This window comes from Archocentrus centrarchus, chromosome 13 (genome assembly GCF_007364275.1).
Source record: "Archocentrus centrarchus isolate MPI-CPG fArcCen1 chromosome 13, fArcCen1, whole genome shotgun sequence".
NCBI lineage: Eukaryota > Metazoa > Chordata > Actinopteri > Cichliformes > Cichlidae > Archocentrus > Archocentrus centrarchus.
Window position 1 is genome coordinate 26,337,366 of NC_044358.1, and position 17,917 is coordinate 26,355,282.

At 39.2% G+C, this 17,917-nt stretch overlaps 2 protein-coding genes across 2 annotated transcripts; one reads left to right on the plus strand and one right to left on the minus strand.

Annotated features, from left to right (window-relative positions):
* The first annotated feature begins 6,580 nt into the window (after window positions 1-6,580).
* LOC115790821 (zona pellucida-like domain-containing protein 1) lies at window positions 6,581-9,055 on the plus strand. Its single transcript, XM_030744785.1, has 10 exons — window positions 6,581-6,675; window positions 6,972-7,198; window positions 7,322-7,512; window positions 7,627-7,699; window positions 7,789-7,886; window positions 7,975-8,058; window positions 8,161-8,332; window positions 8,630-8,729; window positions 8,817-8,840; window positions 8,940-9,055. The coding sequence occupies exons 1-10, from the start codon at window positions 6,582-6,584 to the stop codon at window positions 9,032-9,034; spliced, it is 1,158 nt and encodes a 385-aa protein (XP_030600645.1). The 5' UTR covers window position 6,581; the 3' UTR covers window positions 9,035-9,055.
* A 340-nt stretch (window positions 9,056-9,395) lies between these two features.
* LOC115791130 (uncharacterized) lies at window positions 9,396-10,973 on the minus strand. Its single transcript, XM_030745250.1, has 4 exons — window positions 10,898-10,973; window positions 10,751-10,809; window positions 10,543-10,636; window positions 9,396-10,408 (listed from the first exon to the last, which is right to left on the minus strand). Exons 2-4 carry the CDS (start codon window positions 10,803-10,805, stop codon window positions 9,574-9,576), a joined length of 984 nt encoding a protein of 327 aa, XP_030601110.1. The 5' UTR covers window positions 10,806-10,809; window positions 10,898-10,973; the 3' UTR covers window positions 9,396-9,573.
* Window positions 10,974-17,917: the final 6,944 nt, after the last annotated feature.

Consider the following 17,917-nt stretch of genomic DNA (forward strand, 5'->3'; position numbering starts at 1 on the left):
AATGAAAAAGTTTACTTCTAAAGCTGCTAGTTAAAAGTAGAACTTCATTTTTTGTTTTCATTTTGTTTTTCTGGCAAAGTTTTGGAAGTATACTTAAAAAAATACTGCTCACAACTAAAAGAAAAGCTTCAGTAAGGCGTGTGTATAAGTTTAGAGGGAAATCACTTAGACCACACTGTGAAAACAACATTCAGGAAAGAGACACAGCAAGGTACATAGTAAGATAGGTACAGAGTAAAAGATAAAGGGGAATAGGGTGGAAGAGAGAGAGAGAGTGTGTGTGTGAGAGAGAGGGATTGCCCATGGAACAGGAAAACATGCAGAGGAGGAAGAGGAAAGTATTTTTTTCAGAACCACGCTTCCTGTTCATTGCTTTGGTCTGGTTTCCTTCATTTTCAGAGAACAAATGACTGAGGTTAGAGTGTCTGGAGCAGTCATGAATTATGCAACAAAAAGAAATCACATTATAATGCCTGTTCCAACAGATATTTTTCTTTCTGGCCAAATTAATTCATCACCAATCTAAAGTTTAGTTAGTGGTTGTTTCTTGGGTGGAAGTCTTTCCATGATCAAGGGGAACTGAGTGGTGGTTTTAGTAGGATGGAAATTATATGCACTGACCTCTGCAGTTACAAAATATAAACCCAACTGAACAAGGGATGCATATTTAGTTACCCATCTAGTTATTACCTTGGCTTGCTGGTGTGCAATCAGATCACAAGAAATGTGCCTAATCTGCATTAGTCGAGTCCTTGTATCAAGAAGGATATCTGAACATGGCTTATTCAAAAACGGACGGATGATGCATGGATGTGGAAATTAAATTTTGGGAATTTTTGAAGATTGCTACGTTTATGTTTTGAAGCTAAAAAGCATAGAAAACATCAACAGTATACTGTATACTGTAGACCGCGCTGCTGCACAAATGGTGATGGGTTTAATATTTTCCGTGGAGATGTAAAACTCAAATCTGAGAAGTTCTCAAGACATAAAGAGACTCCCACAGGCTCATAACACAGATGCTGGCTTTATCCCATTGTCTTGTATGTCCTCTAATAACAATTACAAACACATAACCTTGGAAGTAAAAAAGTAAAAATACCAGATCCTGTCTGTGGAGAGCTGAAAGAGGACAGATAATCATAGATTGTTTAGACATGTCGTCTGCTACCTGGGATCAGGCAGTCTCGCTGGCTGTCTCTTTGTTGCTGACACAGCTGGGTCAGTCATGTGGGCGTCTTTAGAGAGACTGAACCTCTGGACTCATTTTTCCCCTCCTTCCTTTTGGTCTTTTGCTGCCTGTGCAGTTAATTTGATTATTGGCTGGTGCTGGCAAACATTTGTCATGTGACAAAGGGCTGTGACTGTGTGTTATAAACCCTGCCACTGTTGAGACTTTCCTCACATCATCATTGAGTTTATTACTGGGCAACAGGCTCAAATCTTATTTGCTCCGCACAGGAATGCAGCATGGATAACCTCATGAGAGGGATTAAAGTTTGGACTGTTACACATTTACTTTAGACATATAAACAGACTTGTTGCATTTGTAGACTTTTTGTAGACTTATCCTTCAGGATTATTGCAGACACACTGGCAGACTGATCTTTTTAGATTTTAAAGGGTGAATAATGTAAAATAATGTAGGAGAGACTATTTAGCAGCAAAGCTGTATAAAATGCAACTTACAGCACTGACCCTCCACCTCTAGATCAGGACCCACCCTAAAGCCATCTTCATGTTAGTTGGTGCTAAGCTAATTTTCACTGAAATTATAAAATAAATAATTAAAAAAACAAAAAACAAACAAAAAAAAATCAACCTATAGTGTTCACTGCTTTGCCCAGTTAGTAATCCAGCAAAACCTCATAAATATTTTTCTAATATGAACTTCATTTTTTAAATCTCTTTTTGAATATTTTATTTATTACTTTTTTGGATATTTATTAGAATTTTCTGATTTAAAATAAAATGAACCAATGTGAGTGTGAATGGTTGGTCTGTCTCTCTGCGTCAGCTGTGCGACATGCTGGTGACCTGTCTAGGGTGTACCCTGCCTCTCGCCCTATGGCAGCTTCAGCAACCCTGAAAATGATAAGCGGAAGAAAATGGATGGATGGTTGGAAAATAAAATGCACCAAACGATGGCTGTGACTGTGCTGTGGTGGAAGTTGCGTCTTTGGCTTGCACTCCTCAATGCTGGTAAATCATGAGTGTCTCAGACCCAACAACAACAAAGCATTTAAACTGTGTTTAATTTTGCCCAGCAGATGACACCAAACCACACTGAAGTTAAGGCTAAGCAGCAACTCCTGTTCACCTTTTAAAAGGAAATAATTGTTGTCCAGAAAGTAACGACTTACATTTACTCAGGTATTTTATGTTTAGAAATATTTAAAAAAATAAGATCTACTTTAATATTTAAAGATACAGAGAATAATTTACATACTTTTATTTTGTTGTTTCTAGATTACTGCAGTGGCTGTTTTACTTGTCTTAGCAAAAAAATCTACTGAATGACTGCAGACTGTACAGAACTCCGCCTTTTTTCACACTGGCTCCCAGTACATTTTAGAATTGATTTTAATATTGTTATTTTATTACCTCTGCCAATGAAGTTATGCTTTTGGTAGCGCTTGTGTGCGTACGTGCGTGCGTATGTGTCAGTCTGTCTGTAAACATAATAGCTTGAAAGGTTTCGAATGAATTCTGATAAAACTTTGTATGCCTGTAAAGTGGGGTCATGCTAACAATCCATTAAAATTATTCTTACATGTCTTAAAGATCAGCTTCATGATTTATTGGTCAAAAAATTTTGACTTAGAAAAGTTAGAAAATATGATTCTTACAGGTGTGGTCAAGGTCAATAGATTGGTCTGAAAGGCAAAGTGATAATGATGCTATTTGAGCTACTTAAAACTATGTTTCTTACTGTCAGTGTTTGTACTGACAACATATGGGAACATAGGGAATTATAGATGGGTATTCTAAATATGACATTACTTTGGACCTCTGACCTCTTCTTCAGGGTCAAATAAGGTCAGGCTTTCATAAAAGTCTTGTATCTTTAAAATTATGCTTAAAATTCTACTACCTTTTTATTTTGTGTTTTTTATCATGACTCTGTTGTGTACATTGCAGTAACAGGTTAACTGTTTAAATACATAACAATTTGAATACATGTACAATGTTCCTGAACATGTATCATCATTATTATTTTTTGAAAAACAAACTAAACTTGTGATCAAGAACTTTTTTTTATTTGATATTTAATACTAAACATTTAAACAAATTTTATTAAGCAATGAAATGAATGCTGCACACGTACTAAATCCACATAAATAAAAATAATTACACTAAAAAGCATGTCAAGTATATTAAAGTGGGTTTCAAGAGGACAAATAACAAAAGCTGGCACTTTAAACTTGTTTGCACTCCAAACATTTTAAGGTACATTTAAAAAGAACAAAGAAATCAAAATGAATGTATAAAAAATAAAATACTATTCCCTTAAAAAGTAAATCCTGCTTAAAGAATGAACTACCTTGGTGGAGGTTTGATTTAAGATTTTATTACTTTTACTTTCCCCTCCAGACTTTTCAGATGGCTTAATTTATATGAGTCATTAAATTTTAAGTTACAAAAAGTAAGGATTGCAGAAAATGAACAAAACGTTGTACATTTGTGTGGCAGAACTTCATTGAAATGTGGTTAGAGTCATGGGTTTCTAATAACAATCCAACAGTTAGTAATTTTACTCGTGCTCCTTCGGCCACTTGATGACACAAACAAAATATCTGTTATCATCAAAAGCAACCAAAACCTATTCAGCATTTTTTTTTACAGTGTAAGATGATTACAGTTTTATGTCACAGGAGAAAATGTTTCTATGTATTTATTACAAGTTGGCAGCCTAAAAAAATCCCCCTCTGGAACTTCGAAATATTGCAAATATTGTTAAACATACAGGCTTCTCAGTTACTTGTCCAAGTGACATCCTATATTCCCACCCAGAAGCGTTAATAGCAATACTGGTGATCTTATCAACTATACACCTCCACAGAGTACAGTACCATCTCCCAACAAGCTTCCCAGTGTATCTTCTTTCTCCTAAGTCTAAATCCTTGCCCTCCCCTGTGCCTCGTTTTCATTCTTTTCTAGTGTGATTGTGTGTCAGTAATCATTATAGCTCTTGGTGAAAGGAGCCATTAAAGCTGCACACAAATCATTGCTGGAGATCGCTGTTATGACATCCCTGTTTGATCTGAGTACCATACCCTGCTAAAAATAGTTACTCTTTTTCAACATTTTGCATCCTGTTTTCTGCTTAATGTATTGGATATTGATAGATAGCGAATACATTAAACATAATGCCCCGACATAATTCACCTTTGACCTCGCAATCAGAAAAATAATTGGATTAAGACAAGTAAGGTGCAAAAGAATGGCCAGTGAGTTCTTTCCAAAAAAGTTTCCTGGGAGGTAGAAATCAGATGAGACAGAGTGACACATGTCTGGATAATGTGACAAATGTCTTCTTTCACCTTGAGCTCTTTGGCACTGATAATTCCTTTCTTCTATATTACTGGAGAACAATGGGTATTCTCAGTACAGTTGTGGCCTATAGCTATCCAGTCAACCAGCAATGCAGTTCTATAGAGATCGAGATAAGTCTGACATGCAAGGGAAACTAACAGTACACTTTTAATAGGTTGTTGTGGCATTGAAGGTGTGTAATTCACAAGAGATAAATCCACTCTTTAAGACAGAAACTTGAAAGAAATACTGCACATTTAGACCTTTTTGTTTTCATACTTTTGGTTTTGAAATCTAGATCTTGAATTATTAGTAATGCGACGCAGCATCTCATTTGTTAAGTGGGTGCAGTGTTGTAGTTTCTATTATTTATGATGCATTTGCTCTGCACGTTTTTCAGTCACTGTTTTATCAGTAGCATTATGTGATAATCAAGAACCTGCAGATCTTCAGTATTGTTCTCTGATTTTGGCAAGATGTTATAGTGAAAATTAAAGTAAGGAAGAAACATATTCATGGCTAACTATGTAAAATATTAATGCAGCTCTTAAATCTACAACAATTTACCACTAAATATACCTACTGCATTCAGGTTTAAACCTCATTTGCCTCACCACAGCTGGCTGTGACAGCCAACAACTACATTTCTGACCTCTGTTCTTTAATAATCATTTTGATGGAGGGAAACCTGAAACAGCAGTTGTAGCTAATCTGCAGGATCTGTGTCACATCTCACTAAGATATTAATCTTCTTGGTTAAGATCTGACAGTGAACTTTGCCAGGAGCTGTTGGTGTCTAAATGACAGGTCACAGTATACATGGGGGAAAGAGTGTGTATTCATGTGTGTGTGAGTGTGTGGGTGTGTGGGTGTGTGTGTGTGTATAGGGGTCTATAATTAGACAAAAGGAGGGCTTGAGAAGCATCTTCAACACTATAAAAACCACATATCTCAAATACCTCCGTGACAAACACCTGCTCAGGTACCACCAAGGTAAGACCCTCTTCTGGTTGCTGCATAAAATAATTATATATACAGTACTGTAAAAAAGCCACTGCTCAATTTTTAAAAATATGTTTATAGCGATAATGCAAAATAGGTGTAATGATGCATTTATGTAAGCAGTCTTCAGGAATAGTTCTTCAGGCTTCTTGAAGGACATTCAAAGCTCTTCTCTGGATCTTGGCTGCCCTATGTGTTCTGTTCTCTGTCAAGATGATTCCACACTGCTTCGTGTGTTGTCATGATGAAGCTATTGCCAGTCTGGTGCTTTCCAGATGGTATTGCACAGTGGCTCAAAATTTGATGGTACTTTTCTACATGCATAATTACATAAATTTTGACAAGATCCCCAACACCACTGGCTGAAATGCAGCCCCAAACTATGACACTCACTGTTGTAACTCTCTCCTGACCTCCTCTGTAGATATCGATTTGAACTAGAAATTACAAATTTGGATTAATCACTGCTTAAGACCTGTTGCCACTGCTTTTCAGCCCAGTTCTTGTGTAATTTGTAATTTGTAATTTGTAAAAGTAATACCTAAGCGTGGCTGAGGTGTGCCAAATCACACATCCCTTTCTTAAGAATGGCTTCTTGACAGCCACCTTTTCACTGAGATAATTTCTGATGAGGCTGGTGATACAATTTAAAGATACAATTTAAAATTGGTTCTTAGCTAAGTTGTCTGTTATTAGACTAAAAATGTATGAAAAAGCAGCCAATGTCCAAAGAAAAACTTTGAAATACCTTCAGAAAGCCTGGGATTGTATACATTTTTAAATGGTGTCATACTTGTATATAATTAATTAGGGGCATGAATTAAATGTTTGCTACTTTGCTGTGCAAGACAAAAATCAACAACATATTTACATTTTCCCCATTATTATTATTATTATTATTATTATTATTATTATTATTATTATTATTATTATTATTACTATAATAATTTAATGTCTTTAAAATCAGCTAGTCAAGGCTGAAACTCTTGCTACTGTTGTTTTCCTCCTACAGGAACAGGTTGAGTGATTTTCCATCGGACATTATGGCTCTTTACCTTTGTCTCCCTCTGCTGGCTGTGCTTCTGCAGCCTGTTCTGTGTCTCTACAACTGTTCCTCTGACTATGCAAGGACCCCAGGTATACTTAGTTTGACTTTCACCAAATAGAATATCAATGCTGGGGTCTAACCCCCCCCCCCCCCCCCCCCCCCCCCAATAAAAAACAAAACAAAACAAAAAACAAAAACAACAAAAAAAGAACAACAACAAAAAACTTTTTGTTTTGAAAAATTTGGTAGACATTCATTTAGCTGTACCAGAACAACTGAATCATAATCATTTAATCCTTTGAATCAAAAAAATTCACAGTATTAATATATAATATATACTATACAATTATTTATTTTTTATTTTAAAAATGTCTGTCTTTCTCAGACAGCTCAGACCTGGTGGTTGAATGTGGCACCAGCATGATTAACCTGGAGATCAACTTATGCACAGCTCAGTGGGCAGGCTTCAATGCCACAGACCTAGCACTGAATGGGAACCACAATAATATAGCGTGCCAGGGCTCTGTCAACACCAGTGTGAACCCCCCAGTCATCCGTTACCAGCTTCCTGTCAACGACAGTCAGGATAATTCCTGTCGCCAGTCTCTGCAGGTCATTGAATATTGGAGAATGGACTTGCCATTGGATGATAGACATCCAACTCCTTTTTGGAGAATGTTTTGGCAGCATATGGAAACTCTATAAAATGATTGTGTCTCTTTCTATCTTTGTCAGATTGTCGATGAAAAGCCAGACCCTAACGGTCCCTTCAGCAGCTTCTCAGTTATCCAGTCAGTTATCATTAGAGGATTCATTGACTCACCTAGCTCTGAGCTGGGCCTGATCAGCTACTCCACAGACCTCTATTACCACTTCTCCTGCCGCTATCCACTGGAATACCTGATGAACAACACACAGATCACAGCGTGAGAAACTAGAAATACTTTCTCTTGCGATATTTTTCATAATGTGCATTTATACAGTGAATCTAAAAGTCAATTTTTTTCTTTTGCATCTTTTCAATAATGTTTTTTTTTTAGCTCCTCAGTCTCTGTAGCGACCAGTGAAAATAATGGAAGCTTCATTGATACGCTCACAATGAGTGTTTTTAATGTAGGTATAAGTTATCATTCAGCTCATTAGGATGCACATTAAATTAGTTTCTAATGCCTTTGTTTAATTTGATGCTGTTTTCTTCATAGGACTCTAACTACAACTATCCATTAGTGGTGCCTTCAACAGGGCTTGAGATGCGAACCAAGGTGTATGTCCAGGTCAAGGCTGTTAATCTTACAGGAAAGTAAGTAAATGCCATTTGAATGAGGTTCTGCTCATAGTGAACTCATCAGATTGCATTGTTTTTGATTTGGTGTTCTTTTTTCTTTTAGTTTCTATGTACTCTTGGATCATTGTTTTGGTACTCCCACTCCATACAACATGTCACAGAGCGAGCAATATAACTTCTTCACTGGGTGAGAAAGAAAGTACAGTCTAACCATACACATGGGGGTAGATATGAGTTATTTTCATGGTACTACTGAAAATATTCACTGCACGATCATCCTCTCCACCAGCTGTACAACAGCCAGCAAGACGACTGTGACGAGCAATGGTGTTTCCAAGGTTGCCCAGTTTAACTTTGAGGCCTTCCGCTTTGTTCAGCACCGTGACCAGGCGAAGTCCAGCATCTATTTGCACTGCATACTGAGACTCTGCGAGCCTAGCAAATGCCAACAAATTCTGGGAGTAAGTTGAAAAGTCAGAAACAAATTAGTTTTCTTTTGAAACACCAGAAAAAGTCAAAGTAGGAAAAGGAAAGCACAGGCTACATTGAGTGAAACATAAATGTATTACTTAATGGTTTTATATAACCTGGCAGGAAATGAGGAAAAAGAAATGGGGAAAAATTGTTACAATGGGCACCAGCAGCACTTTGTGCTTCATGGCTGGCCCTCTAAATCTCCAGGCCTGTATTCTTACCTTAACCTTAACATGTATACTAATAATTGATAGTTTCACATGTTTTGTGTTGAATATTTTTAGGCTTGTAGTAATCAGAGAAGAAAAAGGTCTTTGTCTCCTGGTGTGGAAAACAGTGGATCAGCCACCATTTCACTTGGACCTCTTTATACCGCTGCAGAAGGTTTGAAACATACTTTTACTCCTTTCTTTTCCAAAGACACCAAAATTATAAAGTTTCTCACTTACCATTTTTCTTATTTTATTAAAGCCACACCCAATGCAGCTAACTACAGTGAGTATACTTTAGGTACATTTATAGCTTCATAAATATCTTAATATCTTTCAATAACTTAAAAAGCAAGCTTAATTCATCTGTTCCTGTGTGTATCAGGTAATTCCATGACTTCAGGGTGTGACGGTCATGACATCACAGGCCTGATTGTGCCGCTGTTGTCCTGCTGGGTCTTGGTGGCTGGTTTATTCTGAAGAAGCTTCATTTTATGGGATGATAATGCTCCCAAGCACTGGAATGACAGATCAACCAGCTAATTCTCTTTGCATTGCCATCTTGTATCTGCTGAAGCATCAGGTGTATTGTATAAAGTAAAACCTGATAATGCAGTTTTACAGTGATTATCAAATATAATGTTGTGTCTATTCTCAGTTATCAGTTGTGAAGGGAAAGTCAAACTTGAACTGTAAAAGATTACATGTATGTCTTGTAGAAAACTTCAATTGCTTTCAAACAAATGACGTGTGAAGTGCCTTGAATACATAAATAAAAGTCAATTCAGAGACTCGGTGGCTGATGTGCAATAAAATCACAAAGAACAGGTAATTTGTAGGGTATCATCAATACCTTTACTCGCAAAAGGCAGATATATACATATAATACATATTAACAATTACTCACTTGTTCACAAAGAGAATGAAACAAACGGATCAAATTTACACATTCAGACATATTTACAAGAAACTTACTGTGTGGGTACAGTGGCAAGCAAAAAGAATAAAGGTTTTTGTTGTCACTGCATTGAGTTCATAATGTCTTGGATCAGAGCAGAGAGTCTAACTGAGAACTCCTCCCGCAAAGTGCCACTCTGCAGAATAAATGAAGAAGAAAACAAGCTGGAGGCTCTTGGGACCACCAGCTCTTCTTCCAACCCTGCAAATATTTTTTCCATTCGGGCTTGAAGCACTTGGATCTGCCGGGATGCATTTTGGCAGAACTGCTCCACAGCGCTGCTCACTTCTTCCTTACGAGGTTGTGCAGATTGTAGCACTACAGAAAGCTGTGTTTTCAGGGCCCCTGCCCTGTTCTGGGCCTCGTCTTTAAGTGAACTCACTTCCTGTTCCAACTTGGAACTAATTTCCAGCCATACATTTGACGCTGCTGGCTCACTAGTCTGTTTCAGATGTTCAATCGCTCCACTGGCCGAGGTATGAAAGTCACCGATGATGTTAGCAAACTTAAAACTGCTGTGCTCCAGGGTTTGGCTCATCCACTTGAAGGCTTCATGGTAGAGAGATGCACTGGCCTCCTCCTGAGCCTCAGCTGTGTCTAATGCTTGTAGATACAGGTTCAGCTGGCTGCACAGATCTTGGCTGTTGCTACTAAGGGAGCCTTGGAGCTGCTGAGTCAGGGGAGTTAAGCGTTCCCTCATGCTGGCTAGGGTGGAGCTGAGATGCGCTGAAGATGGGGACAACCTCTCTCGCAGCTCTGCCAGCTCTTGACGCATACGGATGCGCAGACGCTCAGACTCCATGGTGAGCTTGCGCTGCATTTCCTCTGCCACAGGGTTGTCATCATCTTCTTGGCTATAAAGTGTACTAATATCCATGTTGCTCTTGTAAACTTTTCTGCACAAATAAAGAGAGAAGAACTCAGTTATAAAGTGTGAAAATAGTGTGCTACAAGACAGTAGTGAACAAATATTTATGTCTGCAAATGTATTTAGAGCCTAAACTTATAGTCTTTAATTAAGTCAACGTACTGCACATCTTTTGTGAGGTCTGTCTTGTCGTGAGCCTGGTTGGCCTTTGCATCAGCCCAGGTTTGCCCTCTGCTGTCACTGTTTACTGGGTATGCTATAGATTTAAACAAAAAAAGCATAAATGTGGATAAATAAAGAACCACGTGATACCAAGAAAGAAAGAAAGAAACCAAGAAAGAAAAAGGAAAAAGGAAGGAGAACAACATACCTGAAATTGTCAAGAGTGACACAGCAAAGATCACAACTTGTAGATAAATGTTCATCTTTCTGTAGAGGGACAGATATGAGAAATATAAGATAATTTTACCTCAGAACAAAAACAAGAACAGTACATGAAGAAATGATGAGCCTTTACCTGAGGATCAAGGGTGTACGGACTGACTGCTCATCTCTTCTGACTTATAAAGGCCCTTGTTATCAGAGTAGCTGCCCAAACTCTGCTTATGTCAACAGTCGACACGTGGAGGGTCACACTGATGATAGAGCACAACATACACACACACACACGCATACACACAAGGTGATGTCATGTCTATATGTCCACTGCTTTACTGCCATGAATTTTTGCAGCATTATTGAAATGACATGTCACATAGATAAGAATAAATAGAGAGAATACTAAATACTATGAAGCAAATAAAGAATAAAAATGCTACTAGGACAGCTCAATAATACCATTGCAATGTTGGGTAAAAAGCTTAAAAGTAGGTAGAAACACACACACTGTACAGAGGAAGTAAATCTATCCTTTACAATAGCCAGCAATGCGTGACCCCACTAGTTGCAAAAGTAGCCTGATTGTACACAACTTTATGAAAACACTTTTCTCATTTGATTTAATGCCACAATAGTTAATGGCCTCGATATCATGTTTCAGTACAGTGTGGGGCTCATTTTGTAAATTGTAGTCCCATTTAAGGCCCAAAAATGGGTGAAAAGTCTATGCTTTAGGGCGTGGCAACCTTGTGACTGACAAGCCACTACTTCAGGCAATTGAGGTGTAGACAGGCCTATTCATGGCAGCATCTTGGAACTTTGCCCCTTTCACAGTATTTCCAGTTCATGAGAGTTAACTGTTAACATGTTGGTCACCTAAAAGCAGTTTTCAAGATTATACTAAAATATACTTAAGAGCTCTGATGTTCATTTTATGAATTACCTGAACACCTTGTCAGCCAAGCTAGCCAGCTAGTGCTCATGCCAGCCTTGAATGCATAGTTTAGACGGGTTCTCTGTCCATCTCTTGCTTCTCCCCACCTACCCCCTTTTGTCCAAATATTGTCACGTCTGGCTATAGCAAGTTAAGATAGTGACTGCCAAAGTGCAAAATTAAATGCTTTAAGACAGTCCACAAATCAGTGGGCAAGTTTATACCCCATATTACATTACTATGTGCTGTTTAATGAGAGTTTGAATCCACTGGCCGGCCAGGACCTTCCTGTATGTTCATCCCTGTGCTTGCATAGGTTTGCACCGAGTACTTTGGCTTCCTCCCACAGTCCAAAGACATGCATGTTAGTTTAAATGGTCACACTAAATTTGCTGTAGATATGAATGCAGGTGTGAATGATTGTCTTTCTTTATCTGGTGACCCCGACTGGCAGCCTACTGGGTGTGTACCCTTTCTAACTATGCCAACTGGGATTGGCTTCAACCCTCCTGCAAAGTCCAAGGTAATGCAGCTGTGGTGTTGGTGGATGGTGAGCAATGTATGGTCAGCTTTCCCAGGGTGATGGGGATGGCTAAGTAAAATAAAATGTGGAATTGGAATTTCCACATTCCACATTCCCAACTTTGCACACACATTGCTAATGTAGGTATCTGAAATTTGTCTCTTTGTGCAGTGTGGCTCACACTGAAACATGGCAGTGCTCATTCATGCCCAGCAAGTGACACTGGTTGGTATCACAGTGGCTGTGTCCACTTCTTCTTAAAGATGGAAAAACAACCTTTGTGGCACAAATTTTTAGTTTCCATTCACAGCAGACTGAGTTAGAGGTTGTGGAGTTGAAGATGTTAAGATTTTTGTTGGGAGTGATCAGAATGGCAGGCACAATAGACCCCAGAGAAGATTAGTGGATGCCTTTCTCACAGATGCAGTGAAGGAGGACACGCAGAGGGTTGGTGTGACAGGGAAGGATGGTAGGGATAGGGTGAGATGAAGGGAGGTGATCTGCTGTGGTGACCCCTAATGGAAGCAGTCGAAATAAGAATAAGGATTCACCGTTTTCTGATCAGTTTACCATCTCACTCAGTGGCACTGCTGCTGGATCTTAAAGACTCCCCCCCCCCCCCCCCCCCTTTTTTTGTATAAATATACAGCATGCTACTGAAATTCAGCCTAATCAACTTTCTCTGTAGCTTTGATTCAGATCTAAGCTACAAAGGTAAATGCTCATCAAATAGCCAGATAACAAGTAAAAGCACAAAACACAGTTATTTTAAATTACAAAAATGCTGCATCCTCCATGTAATGTTAGATTAGATTAGATTAGATTGAACTTTATTGTCATTGTATACAAGTATACAACAAAAATTGCCATTCTGCAAACAAAGGCTACACTACACCTGCAGATTACAGGAATCTCTCAATGTTTTGTTCTAAAGGGCCTTAAAGCTTACCGCAATTCCATGCCAAAAGGCAAAAAAGAGGAGCAAAGTTAAGCAATGTGTGCAAGAGATAAATGTCAGTCTCTAGTTCATGGAAGGGATTCATTCCTCCCAACTGAATCATGTGCAAAGAGTCCACCATTACTTCTTACAGTCAATGCTAATACACATATTGTAGATTGAATAAAACAAGGGGTTTTGGGTTTATTGGGGTGACCCAGAACAAGTTCAACAAGTACATCTATAGTCAGATATGAACTTTGGCCTTATTTCGGGCTTTTTACGTCAAAGGCTCATTTTACAAGAAACCAGAACTATGTGAATATTTGCTGTGAGGTCACTTGTTTGCCCTGCAGTGAAGGTTATGGCTTTTTAAGCATCATTCTCGATGAAAAGTTGTTTGTTTTTTGTGTTTTTCAGAGAATTGAGTTTTGGACCAGCTCACAAACCTTTGGTTATCATGGATTGTTTTGGATGCTTGACAGTCAACAGTTTGGTCATCAGTGTTTGTGCTGCTAGTACTACAGAACACAACAACTCATGTAAACATAGCTTCAAGGCTGCTTTAGTATTTGTGTGCAAAAACATCTATTTTTGAGATGTTTTTGCATTTTATATTTTTATACTACTGTTAGTAAAATATATATATTTTTTTATTATTTAATAGTTCTTTTTTTTGGCTGTTGTTACTCAGTCTTTTTTGTTTGTGAATGAAATGTCTTTTTCCACTAGTGACATGAGAATGTGGGTGAAAGTTGAATGCTGCTCTGTTAGATAAGTTACAAGTCATTAGAGGATCATAGTTCAAGGCTATCCCGATGAAATATTTAGGTTATCCTTGTTATCCAAAGTCCAGCATTTATTTCAATACAAAAACAGCTCAGAGTGAGAAAGACTTTGGTTACTCTAAATAAAAATGGCCTTTGCACCGAGGAGTTGAGTTTTGAGCCGCTTGCATACTTTATAAGCTAAAGAAGGCCTTATTACTTGCATATTGTGACATGAGTGCATATGCACATATAACCAAGAGTTTATATTTGTAGAAAATTTTACATTACTCAGCATACTCAGCATTACATAAAATTGCATTGACACTTTATGCCATAATCAGCTGGGGTAAGTGGGGACCACTTCACCTTCCACATCCTCTCTAGCTCTTCTCTCAACCCTTATTATTTCTCAACATTCTCGTATTTCTTGTTCCTGATGTTGCTATTGCTTGGTATTGCTCCATGTATCACTATGGCCTTCTACCTCTATACAGCATTACTATGTCCAATTATTTAGCCATCACCAGTTTCTCCGTCTGTATCTGGAAGTCCCACAGGATCTTAGCTTGGTCATTCTCAACCACCCTTGGGGGTGTATCCCATTTTGATCTTGGGACTTCCAGGCCATACACTGAATTCCTAAAGAAGGCTCTTAGGGTCCTGTTGACCTTATACAGTTCTAGCCATTCCAGGATCTCTGCAGTCAATCCAGGCAGTGCACAGGTCAGTCTGTTCTTACAGTCTCAAGTGACTGCTCTATCTACTAGTACCTTCTGTTTTGCCCCTCTGGTGTTTCTGCCATTTCCTCTCTCATGTATTGAGCTATGTGCCTGTTCTTCTTAGCTGCTGTGATGCTTGACAGGAGCTTCCATGTTGTGCTGAGGCAGGTTATTAGGCGGTAGTTAGATGGGACCTTCTGGGGATCCTTCTAGATCAGGACTGTCTGGCCTTCTGTTAGCCATTCCGAGTGTGTCTTAGCCTTTAGCAGCTGGTTCATTTGTGAAGCCAGGCATTCAGTTAACTACTTTAGCCAGTACGTGTGAATCAAGTCATGGTCTGGTGATGACCAACTCTTCATATTTGAGACTCTTTTACTGGATGTGCACCACTGTGATGGTTACTGGAACCTGTTCAGGGAGGTCACTGTGGTCTCTTAGCTTATTGCTCCACTAGCCACTGAACATTGCTGTTGTGTGTTGCATCCCTCTCCCACATGCTCTTCCAAAATTTCTCCATCTTCAGCCTTGGTAGTGGGCTGCTCTTATATTGTTCCCCTGCTACTGAGAGTACACCTTGGATGGTTCAGTGGAAAAAATCTGGTTTATTCTCCTGGCTTCTATGTCTCTGGTATACCTCTTCAAGCAGTTAGTCAGCACTGTGAGTCTTTGCTAGGCAGTCCCTAAGGCCTCAGGCATGGACAGCTTGTTGTTTTTCTTAGGTACTCCTTTCTGCAGCTCTGATAGCTGACTAACTTCCCTTGCCTTCCTAGCCTCTAGTCTTCTTTTCCATGGAGGGTACTGCTCTTTGTGGCTGTTGTTCATTTTATATCCAAGCATATCAAGGATCACTGCTGTTGTGATATATATCACCTGGTTGGTTTCACAATAGGGATTGTCTATAATGCAGCTTTTACATCTACTAGAGGGTACTTCACATAGTCTTGGTAATTGGCCAGGTTAGCTTCTCTTTTCTTTTCTCTTCTGAGGTTGGGTACACAATGTGGGGACGATAATATCTCCCCCCTGACCTGACGTCCTGGTTGCCTTTGCCATAGCATTTGTGTTGTACATTGTCAGTCTCTAGTTTCACATAGTTGCAATAGCAGTTGCTTCTTGCTGATGTTGGAACACTTGTGATGTGACATTAGCTCAAGAACAGTGTGTAGAGAGCTTCATGGAATAGGTTTCCATGTCTTGTATCCAACAGTTATATCCAAGTCTTACATCACCAAGTGCAATGCAAACCATTGGATGCAGTGGTGTAAGACACGACGCCACTGGACTATAGAGCAGCAGAGACGTGTTCTCTGGAGTGCCGAATCATGCTTTCCTGTCTGGCAATCTGATGGATGATTGGGATTAGCAGTTGCCAGGAGAACGGTACTTGTCTGACTTCATTGTACCAAGTGTAAAGTTTGGTTGAGGGGGATTATGGTGTAGGGTTATTTTTCAGAATTTGGGCTCCATGAAAGGAACTGTTAATGCTTCAGCATACCAAGACATTTTGGACAATTTCATGCTCCTATCTTTGTAGGAACTGTTTGGGAATGGCCCCTTCCTATTCCAACATGACAGCATACCAGTGCACAAAGCAAAGTCCATAAAGACATGGATGAGTGAGTTTGGTGTGGGAGAACTTGACTGGCCTGTGCAGAGTTCTAACCTCAACCCGACAGAACACATTTGGGATGAATTAGAGCGCAGACTGCAAGCCAGGCCTTCTCGTCCAACATCAGTGTCTGACCTGACAATTGCGCTTCTGGAAGAATGGTGAAAAATTCTCATAAACACACTCCTAAACCTTGTGGAAAGCGTTCCCAGAATAGTTGAAGCTGTTATAGCTGCAAAGGGTGGGCCGACATCATATTAAACTGTATGGATTAAGAATGGGATGTCACTCAAAATCATTTGCGTGTGAAGGCAGATGTGCAAATGCTTTTGCCAATATAGTGTGTGTGAATTTAAAAGTTACTGCTATGATTGGTAATAGTATTTGAGAACTGGTTATGGGTTATAAAGATTATGGAACTCATATGTATCCACATTATCAGTTCCTTTTATCAGTGCTAGTGTGTTTTTCTGAGAGTTGCTCATCACAAAACAGTGATGTGAAGCTTAGAGACGTGGAGAATTTGTACACGTTTCAGTTTCTTGGAAGCCTTTATTCTTCTTTGTTTCTACACAGTGTTTAAACTGGGAGATAATAAACCTGTGATGACCCTGAGAACTTGGGTCATCACTTACATTTCTTTCAGGAATCAATAAGGAAATCGATAAAGAATTTGACCTGTAACCAGAATCTACAATGGCATTTGAATAAAACACCTTATCAATAACCACTCTTAGAGATGATGCACCTATTTCTCAGTAGACTCCTCTAAAGCAAAGCTGGTAGCCAAATCATTAATCAGTACCATGGTAGGATTGAGAAGAACAAAAGCAGTAATGTGATCTGGAAGGACAAGGCAACATTTGTCTGTTTGTCTGCTTTCCACCAGTGACCAGTCCCTCCGCTCTTACTGTCACCTTAGCTTACTGGCCTTATAAATTTTTCAGCAAGCCATTGAACGTTATGCAGATTAACCAGCACACTACTTACCTGGGAGCTCTTTGAGTTTACAGGATCTCTATACGTACTTTCTTGTTTAGAATGAAAAATAAGGATCATGGCTCAAACACTATAATTTTATTTTTCCTCCCATAGTCTGGAATAGAACTGGGTTTCTTGTTCATCTGCTCTGTACTTCATAGTGGACATATTAACAATGCAGCAAACAAGTGAATGTATGTGGTTAGAGTCTCTGTGGTGGCTGTTTGCTTCTGTGCTCCTAACTGTGGCTCATGGAAACAACTTCAGTGGACTTGACAAAGAGAGGCCACACTGCCAGCCAGGTAGGCTGTTCTGAGTACATATTACTGTGGTGTTATTCTTAGAAAATGACTACAACAACAGCAAAATTAAATAAGCAGAAAATGAAAAAATGCATGGCCAAAGATTTCTATTATATTATATTATATAGTATGTGCCAGGACATGTTCTTTCTGTTAGGTTTCTACTGCCCATTGGGGAGCCCCACACCAATCGCCTGTCCTAAGGGAACATATGGTCCAACTGTTGGAGCTGTGTCCATAGACAGGTGTCTGAAGTGTCCTCCCCATCACTACTGCCCCAGACCAGGCTTATATGCCTTCCTTCCCTGTGGTCCTGTGGCTCGGCAGCCTCTGTCTGGCCAGGACACCTGTATCTGCACAGAAGAGGGACAGAGTTTTCAGGTG

Coding starts and splice junctions, on each gene's coding strand:
- LOC115791130 (XM_030745250.1), bottom strand. CDS start 10,805: ATGAACATTTATCTACAAGTTGTGATCTTTGCTGTGTCACTCTTGACA. Junction 10,637..10,750: donor GTCACTCTTGACAATTTCAG/GTATGTTGTTCT, acceptor TTAAATCTATAG/CATACCCAGTAAACAGTGAC. Junction 10,409..10,542: donor GACCTCACAAAAGATGTGCA/GTACGTTGACTT, acceptor TTATTTGTGCAG/AAAAGTTTACAAGAGCAACA.
- LOC115790821 (XM_030744785.1), top strand. CDS start 6,582: ATGGCTCTTTACCTTTGTCTCCCTCTGCTGGCTGTGCTTCTGCAGCCT. Junction 6,676..6,971: donor TGACTATGCAAGGACCCCAG/GTATACTTAGTT, acceptor TGTCTTTCTCAG/ACAGCTCAGACCTGGTGGTT. Junction 8,059..8,160: donor CAATATAACTTCTTCACTGG/GTGAGAAAGAAA, acceptor CCTCTCCACCAG/CTGTACAACAGCCAGCAAGA.